General features: G+C 38.0%; 1 protein-coding gene across 1 annotated transcript in view; it reads left to right on the top strand.

The window, feature by feature from the left end:
* The first annotated feature begins 4935 nt into the window (after nucleotides 1-4935).
* scg3 (secretogranin III) overlaps nucleotides 4936-9455 on the top strand; it is a 14603-nt gene continuing 10083 nt past the window's right edge. Inside the window, exons 1-7 of the mRNA XM_015375602.1 lie at nucleotides 4936-5382; nucleotides 5955-6007; nucleotides 6181-6223; nucleotides 6372-6596; nucleotides 8701-8843; nucleotides 9113-9265; nucleotides 9335-9454. Coding sequence (XP_015231088.1) covers nucleotides 5280-5382; nucleotides 5955-6007; nucleotides 6181-6223; nucleotides 6372-6596; nucleotides 8701-8843; nucleotides 9113-9265; nucleotides 9335-9454 — 840 coding nt within the window. The 5' untranslated portion in view covers nucleotides 4936-5279. The remainder of the gene's footprint in view (nucleotides 5383-5954; nucleotides 6008-6180; nucleotides 6224-6371; nucleotides 6597-8700; nucleotides 8844-9112; nucleotides 9266-9334; nucleotide 9455) is intronic.

Here is a 9455-nt window from a genome sequence, read left to right as displayed (position 1 = left end):
CTTGTTTTTGGACTCTGGGAGGAAGCCGGAGTACCCGTAGAGAACCCATGCATGCTCAGGGAGAACATGCAAACTCCATGCAGAAAGACCCCTGGCCGGGAATCGAACCAGAAACCTTCTGGCTGCAAGGGCATCAGTGCTACCCACTGCGTTACCGAGCAGCATCCCTCCATGACAAACTCAACTCCTCAAAAACATTTTACCAAGAGAAAGGAAAACAAAACAAACACATTAATTAATTAATAAAAATAGTCAGTTTGGTTCACATCTTAATTTGGACTTGGATTGAGCTAGCATTCAGTAGCTCTGGCATGACACCTAGTGGTTTCATTGGATGAAATAAGATTTTTTTAAGACAAAAGTGCATCCACCAAGTTTTTAATGCTTTACATAAAAGTGGAAGAAAGCTAACTCTACCTTAGTAGACAGCGCTTCCTTATTGTGCCCGTTCACAAGGTCAGAGCTGTGCAGAGTGATGTCTGAACCATCCTTTTGCACAGTCTCTCTTTATCATCAAGACACCTACACTGTAAAAAAACGATCTAAAAATCAGTCAACATTTCTTAAGTTAAGTGTATTTATAAGATGATCTGCCAATGGAATGAGTATTTTTACTCTTAAAATAAGATAGTTAAATAATATGCCCTTGAAATAAGACAATCAGATTGTTTTTTTCTTATTTCAAATATAATGTAATGTGTCTTGTTCCATTGGCCAATGGAACTCCAGTGTCTCTTATTTACCTGCTCAATTCAAGAACGAATGCACATATTTTTAGAAAAATTACTTATTTAGATATCAATTTTTTGCATAGTACATCATCTATTAAAGCCGTTTTACGAAGTTGTTCAGCATAAATCTTTAGAAAATCTGCACATTACCTTGAAGATTAGAGAATGTATGATTTTACTGTTTGTTGTTATACTGACTATTTCTTTATTTTTATTTTTCTCATTGCTGTCTTTGTGTCTTCTGCTTTAAATCTGAATGCATGTATATGGGTTAAATGTTTTAAAAACTGTAACACAGAAATCGCCATCCACAGCAAACCCCTCCCATCTGGTTGCACACTCACTGTCCTTAAATGCAGGACAAAAGGCACAACACCTTTTTTATATCTGTTGCAATTGCAATTCTTAATCAATCGCTGTAGGATTTTACTTATTGTTGTCTATGGATGTGTTTGTGCTGCAGTTGTATGACAAATTTCCCCTCTGAGATAATAAATTCAAATCAATTCAGTTTACTTATATAGCGCCAATTCACAACACATGTCATCTCAAGGCCCTTTACAGTTCAACCAGATCATACGGTCAAATTGATTCAAAGTTTTTTTATCTAAGGAAAACCAGTTGGTTGCATCGACTCATTGTCTCGAAGACAATTGCTCACACTAAGCATGCTTTTAGCGACAGTGGAGAGGAAAAACGTCCAGTAAACACAGCCAGGCAGACGAGGTCCGAGCAAGCTCCCATGTCAGAGGATGAAGATAGCACATCCAGCCAGTCACAGTCAGACAAATGGGACTACACTGGAAAACAGGCCGATCTCCAACATCTATAAGCAAGGGTGTTGATGGCAGCAGCACAGCTGATATTTCTCTCCACGATGGTGTCACAGCCAAACAGGAACAGACGAGGCAAAGCTACTATGAGAAAAAGCAGAGAGAGCAGAACGTCAGAGATTGAACTACTAGATTCTGCAAAGTGGGAGAATAGAGATAGAATGAAGCAGAATGGTGAGATGGAGGTCCCTATGTCCTTCAGAAGTCTAAGCCTATAGCAGCATAACTATAGAGATAGCTCAGGATAAAGAATTCTGACCTTTATTTAGGTACTTAAAAAAGTACTTTGAATCACATATTCTGATTTATGAAATATCATAATATACAACAACAAACGCCAAAAAAAATGCATATATGCATAGAATCTCAGAGCTTTTTGGGGGGGATTTGGTGGAAATTAAGATTTCTTCCCGATTTATGTTGATTGTTTCTATCATGTTTCTATCTATCACTTGCTTCTGAAATGGGCTAAATAACAAACTTTGCTTGACTTGTGTACTTTATTTATTGGTATTTTTGTTTGGTTTTGATTATATTTTTGCTTGCATTTATTTATCTATGCTTTCTTTCATTAATTTTTAATGTTGCTTTGACGAGATAATTCTGAAACGAAGAGGCTGTAATTACAATGCTCACCCACCAGGTGTCAGTATTGAACAACATAAACCCTCAGACTGAACTAAGAAATAAAAAGGAATCCTTTAGGAAATAAAAAAGAGATAAATTAAGGTCAATATATTAAAAAATATCCAGTCCAAATACAAATAGCTCCAAAGATCACTGCAGCTTTTTAGCATTGATTTTGGATGACTGCAAGATATTTTTAGCCTCCATTAGACCCAGTAGACTGAGTATCTGCTGCACTTTAATCTCAGATAAAGCTCTTTGATTTCTGATTTTGGCAAGACTTGTGTTTTTCAAGGTTGCTGAGATAAGCAGAAAGAAGGAAGCATAGTCATTGAACAAAATGAGGCCAACATCCCTTTCTCCACTGCTCAGAAACAGGTCTGCATCACAGTCTGCACAAAGATCACTCATATCAAATAACAATGACTAATAACAAAATTACTCATTTTCCACAGTGGATCAGAATTATATATTCGCATTTTCTTAAGATAAATATCTGTGTAATGAGACATATTTCACAAAGCTCTGCTGGACAAGCCTGATGTTAACCAGGCTCAGTGTAATGTGAATGAATACATGGCAATACTACCAGGAAAACCTTAAAGTAGGTCATCAGAAGAATTTATTTCCTCCAAAAAAGCCTAAGAAGTAGATCAGATACATTAAAACTCTGCAGCCAAAGGAAATGAATTCAGCTATGCACTGTAATCTCACAAAAAGCCCTCATAAATCCAAGGAACATCAGTGAAGGACCACATGATCCAAATCGTTTCCCTTAATACTGCAGATAACGTTCTCCAATCAAAATAGCCTGCTTGTGAAGGCATATAGAGGAGAGACTTTTTTCCATTTGAACACCCATGAAAACATGCAATTCAGAACTCAGAGTCATGATTCTGACCTTCTCAGTTCTGTTACGTTTTTAAGTTTTCAGTTGATTCATGTCTTTCTGTATTTTGTAGTTTATTGGTTTCATTTCCATTTTGTGGTGTTTGTTGGATTTGAGTTCTAATGTATTTCTTGTTTATTATGTGTCAGTCTCCTTTCCCCTAGCTCCATTCTAGATCCCTCTGTCCACACCTGCTCCTGATCAGTTGATTACTGCATACTTTGTTCTGTTTGACATAATTACTCCTTCTCTTCAGTTACGGTTTGCAGGTTCCTCGTAGTTTCTTGATCTTTTTGTATTTTTACCCTGATGTCCTCTAGTTTTTGGTTTTCTGTATTTTGTTATTTTTGGATTTTTTTTGCCTCACTTGTCACGTATAGAATTATTAAATCTGCAAGAAACCACCTCAGCTTCCATATTTGCATTTGGGTCCACCAAAACCTCTTCTGAACTTGACACTAAGTGCATATAAAAACTGAACCCTGATATATTTCCATTGAATGAACAATGGAAGCCTATGTTTTGTGTTGCATAAAATCACAACTTTGCTGACATAAGAATTAATCTTTATGTAGACATTTAATTTGAACTTTAACAGTTCTGTAGTATTCAAATTGTATTTAAAAAAAAAGGTAAGAATGTATTATATAAAAACTATTTATTTACAGTAGTTCAATATTTCTTGCAACCTAAAATAGCTTTTATTTTTTATATAGTCAAAGAGTCTGAGGCCTAAAGAGAGAGGGTTACATTCAATATGACTCTCAACATGCCCAGGTCCAGCAAACTAAACAAGATCAACTCAAAGGGGGCAACAAAGTGCTAAAAAAAAGTCTAATGGACCTAACGCTTAAGTCCAAATTAGCATCAAACTAAATTCAATTGAGCTTTCATTGTAGAGTGGATACAAACAAGCAGAAAACCAAATGTTCTTGCTAAATGAGAGGGTTTTAAGTGGATATAACTACTAAGAATGGCTTGCTAATGCTATGCCTCAGGCTGGTTAGTCAAACCAACAGCAGATCAGTGTCCCATTGTGTTAAACTTGAGCCATCATGATCCTTTTAGACATCTAACTATTTCTATCAGGGAGAATTAACTAATATCATTTAGAAAATAATCATGTTGAAGATTACCAATTTTTCACCACAGCTATTTTTAATATTAGATTACATTATTTTAAAATATATGGAAGAAAAAATGTAATTAACATTTCCTTATTGTTGAAAGCTTCAGTTAAATGATGAGGTTATGGAAACTAATCAAAATTGTTCTGATGTCAGAGAGCCCCTAAAAATGACCATTAATTAAAAAAAAAACCGCTCATTAAATCAAAGCACCCAGAACTCCGATTTTATTTATGTTTCTCTTTGTTTATGTGGTTAATTGCCCTTTTTACAGCGGTTGCTATTGACCATTCAGGGAAAGATTTACAAACATGACGCAGATTAACCGTGACGCACGAAATGGGCGTTTTTTTATTTATATTCTTGTCCAACGCTGCAAAAAATATTCCCTTCAGCTAATTAGGTATGGTTGCATGGAATTACAACTCCATAATAAAAAGTAACTACAATATCGTAGTAGAAATGCATTATATTCTTGTTAATCCTTATTTAAATGCAATACATTTATCGGTGGTGTTTGCTGTTGATCTTTCAAACCTCATTTGCGTTTTTTGCGGTATTTTTTGCGTCATTTATTGTATTTCATTCAAAATTGGAATTAAATCAATTTATATTATCTTTATGTTGCTGGAATAAAAGGTGAGATTGAGCGCTCTTCTTGCAGTGTTCATCTCCTCCTCCTTTGTTTCCAGCGTCTCCTCCCCTTCCTCCCTGATGAGGGGGGCAGGTCTTGTTGTAGTGGCTTGTATTACAGCCTTGGCAGGTGATGCTGCAGCTCACACGGGGCTGGAACAGCCTCCTTGCTTATCTGCTTTTAATTAGACAGCTGACCTGGTTTCAGCATCGCCGTGCGTCAACAGCTCCGGGAGCGCAGCTATCATTTCTTCCGACCGGAACCCGCTTTGCGCGTCTGACAGACAGACCCTCCCTCTCTGCGCCCCCCAAGGCGCAGCCTTTCCGCGGCAGTTTCAGCACCGGGACAGGAGCTGTCCAAACATTCAGCACTTTTTGCTTTGCTCCAAACAGGAGGTAGAAACAATCTCCTGCGCGCTCCGTGGCAGATTGCTTCAGGATGGCGTCCAAACGCGTTGGCCTTTTTGTTCTTCTCCAGCTTCTTGTTCTGAATGTAGTGATCCAGACATCTGCCCTCCCCACACCTACAGCCTCATTGGATGGTGAGTTCCAGAGAACTGGGGCACATATGCACACTCAGATTAAGATTTCTACAAAAATCTAGAAAAGTATCGTGAAAAAGATGCATGAACCACATAAAGTTCTAGCATAAAGATAAAAGTTACAGAGATTTTTTTCTGCTCCTATATATATATATATATATATATATATATATATATATATATATATATATATATATACTAGCAGTATCTTTTTTGTTTTACTTTTTAAAAAGCGTCCTCTAACTCTGAATAAGGGCTGGTGGTGTTTTTAATGCGCTCCCTCTCTTTAGGCCGCCTGTGGTCTATTTTCGCCACAGTTTAATCTTTTGTTTGATAATCCGATTAAGTTCTGCCTCTGGTGGAGAGTTAGGAGGGCAGAAACCCATCAGATCACATCAGTCTGACAGGTCAATTTTGCAGAAGTATCTTTAAAATCTATTTTAAATTGATTTAAGTTTGTTTGTTGTAAAAACTAATTGGATAAATTAACCAAAGTATCTTTATGGTTGATCTCTAATGTATTCTGCTTTCAAACAGCGGTTTGATTACCTAATGCATTGATTCTGTTGCAGATAAAACTGTGTACAACAGACAGCTGACGGAGGAAAGACCTTTACAGGAACAGGTAGGTCCCTTTTCCTCCACCTCCCACAGCTAGTTTACCTTTTCTTTAATATCCGGCCGAGTAGGTTTTATGGTCTCTTGTCAAACAGGCTCTTTTTTTAGCCCAACAAACATTAATAATCAGAGCTTATATCCTGAGCAACAATCAATTGTTTGATGTTTGTCCTTCCCCAGATTGCAGAGGCAGACAGTGTAAAGGCTGCAGTACAGTCAGCAGGTAAGAGGACACCTCATTGCTAATCAATTGATGACTGTGTTTCCGCCTGCTGCGCTGATTTAGGTTGCAGCCTTTCCAGTAAAAGAGTCATCATATGCACCATTATTCAACCTTGAGCGTCACTCTGTTTGCGTCTGCGTCCTTACAGAAAGTAAACAACCCGCGGGCTCCAAGGACAGAGAGTCAGACCAGGGTGACGACTTCACCCTGCTCAAGTCTCTGGCTGATGGCCAGAAGTCAAAAGAAGCTCTAGAAGCGGCAGTCAGGAAGGAGGATCAGTATGTCCCGGATGAATCCGATTCGACGAAGAGCCGACGCCTGGCTGACGACTATGACTCCACCAAGAGCGGAATAGACTACAGCAAGTACCAGGGTACTAACACTCAACAATCACTTTATTCTTTTTCTAGGTTCTCAAAGAAAATTGCTGATTCAAGCACCGTAAAACAGTTCATCTTTCATCGATCATCCGAAAAATAAAAATAAAAATCCTTTCTACTTTATCAGAGGTGCACTTGTCTCTAGTAGCGACACAATAAGCAGTCAGAGTTGTTTGGCTTGTTCCCTCTCATCACTAAGAACAAGCCTCATCCTGGATACTTCTCTCTGCTGCTGGCAGGCCACCAGGCAGACATTTTAAGAAAGAGTAGGCCGAGGAAACACGTGGGTATAATGGAGCTGAGCAGCCAGAGAGTCAGAGACAGGACACGTGAATCCAGCAGAAACAGATTATCCCCTTCTTCCTCTACTCTGATGAGGGGAAAGCTGATGCTCTGCTCTGTCAGTCCTCTTTCACACTGCAGGAAAGTTTGTGATGGGTCTGTATGTTCACATTATATGAAAAAAAAGAACACTATTATAGTTGCTGTGTTTTAACATGTATAATTGTCATTACCATTATTTGTTCTTAAAATACCACATGGATATATTATGTCAGATGCATATGATAAGAACATGATTCGTCGGAATTTTCTTTTAAGACAAGATCCAAAGAGCTTTCGACCTTCAGATAAAAAAAAAAAGTTGATTTTTTTCTACAATGAAAAAACGACTGCACAGGTTTCAGTTTCATGTTAGGTGCAAGGAGGACACATATTGTCAGAAAATCCTGAGAAAATGGCAGCTTCGCAGAGAAACTAAGATCAGGAATTCTGGACTGAAGATTAAAACATTCGGAGATCAGAACAGACAGAATAGTTAGTGTAAACTAAAATCTCACCCAGAAACAGCAACTTAAAAGCATAAGAAAAATCCCTCTATTGTTCCACAATCAGGGAAATTGTGGTGTTACAGCAGCAAAGGCAAAAGTGGTCACACAATGTGGGCCATAGAAAAGTGTATAAAAATAACAGAAAATAAAGTACTTTACTGTGCAGTGTTTTTAGAATTTAAATACTCTGTGGATGGATAAAGGTAGATATATCCTTTTTGGCAGGGTTTGCTAAGGCTGTGACAACAGTAACTGGCTTAGCGTCTCACTACAACCATCAATAATATCATTTATCTCAGGAAAACCAAGGAAATTTGTAACTTTTTTGTTTATCAAAAAAAAAAGATTAAAATAGAAGCAGATCCTGCAACATCAAGGTTATCCTACAAACACACCAGTAAATCCAAAAAGGACAGGATGAAGATTGAATCAAAGTCATGGTAGCTCCGTCTTTGATTGAGATGCTGCAGGTTGACTTGAAAAAGGCTGTTCAGTCAGAAAATCACTGAGAACTACTAAGAAAGAGGAGGTGGGATGTGTAAATGTTATCTCTGCATGAAAAAAAAAAAACTATTAAGAAAATTCTATTCATCTTTGTTTATAACTCCTTTGTTATTAAAGTCAATCATTTTCTTTTTATGTGATTAAAACATATTAGACATTGATGTTTATAGTTCTTAATAAAGCACAGAATATGTATACTGCTTTAAATTCTTCCCATTACTTCCCAATATTTATTCTGCAATTACACCAAGTGCAGTCCTTCAGCTAATGTATGGTTGATGTTATTTAAGAGGAACCTGAACACATAACATTTTAAGTGTTTAAACATCTTAATGCATGTAATTTGACCACAAGCTCTCATATAAGTGATCTGAATCAGACTCAACTCACTGATTGCTACACTTCCTCTGTTCCTGCAATCATTTCAGTAGTGACACACAGCTTTTCTTTCCCAGTTACACATTTACCAAGCTCAGTATTTAAGATTTTTGTTCAAAAGAGCCAAAAATAGCTGGGAGGAAAAGTATGATTCAACCTTCACAAAAGGAAAAAAAATCACTTGGCAGTGCTCATTAATACTGTTTGGACCTCGGGAAGTAGCAGCAGCGTTATGCAAGTGTCAGGCTGTTATAGTTACACATTTTTCACTCAGGATTGGAGTGATATGCCGAATAAAAGGAACATTAGAAGTGTGAAAAAATAGAGTATTATGTCTATCAAAAACTTGGGACTGAAATAAATGATATTGTTGCTCTCTTTTCAGATGACCCAGAAAGCTTCCGGCAGGTTGATGGCACCCCGCTGACTGCAGAGGATATTGTTCAGAAGATTGCCAACAAAATATATGAGGAGGATGACAGAGGGGTTTTTGACAGGATCGTCTCCAAGCTGCTCAAACTGGGGCTGGTAAGCTCTGAGCACAACCTTACCATCTGAAAATCAGCCCAGTGGGTCGCTTGACATTTTCCCTACGGGAGCGGACTCTGTCTCTCTTTGCACAACCTTTTCTGTCGCTACGAGATGAACATATGTGTAAATTGTTTTCAGGAATCCACAAGCTCAGCTGTGAATTAGTTTTTTGACACTTTGAACAGTTTGATTTTGCCCTCTCTACCAATCAATAGGTTGGATTGAACCATCACACACCTTTTGATTATTGTTTATTTTTTTTATAGATTACTGAAAGTCAGGCTGACACTCTGGAGTACCAAGTGGCCGAGGCTCTCCAGGATCTCATCACCAAGAATGCCAAGAATAATGAAATTGAGGAAATGGAGAGCATGAACCAGGAGTCTAGGAGAGAGCAGGATGACCTGGGTCCAGATACGGTACAGCATGAGGAGAAATGTCATCGTAATAGAGGAATGTTCTAGGATCTAAAACTTGTGTTTTTCTAGGACACATGGGAGCCACCCAGGCGTCGTTACGACGAAGAAGATGACGAAGAAGAGGAAGGCAATGATGACGATGAGATTGTGGACGAGGTGGACAGGGATGTGGAAGAAGACTTGGACGGAG

The sequence above is a fragment of the Cyprinodon variegatus genome, unplaced genomic scaffold (genome assembly GCF_000732505.1).
Source record: "Cyprinodon variegatus isolate N-32 unplaced genomic scaffold, C_variegatus-1.0 Scaffold122, whole genome shotgun sequence".
In the NCBI taxonomy this organism is placed as follows: domain Eukaryota; kingdom Metazoa; phylum Chordata; class Actinopteri; order Cyprinodontiformes; family Cyprinodontidae; genus Cyprinodon; species Cyprinodon variegatus.
Note: the sequence above shows the minus strand (reverse complement) of the source record. Positions and strands in the feature narration are given on the sequence as shown.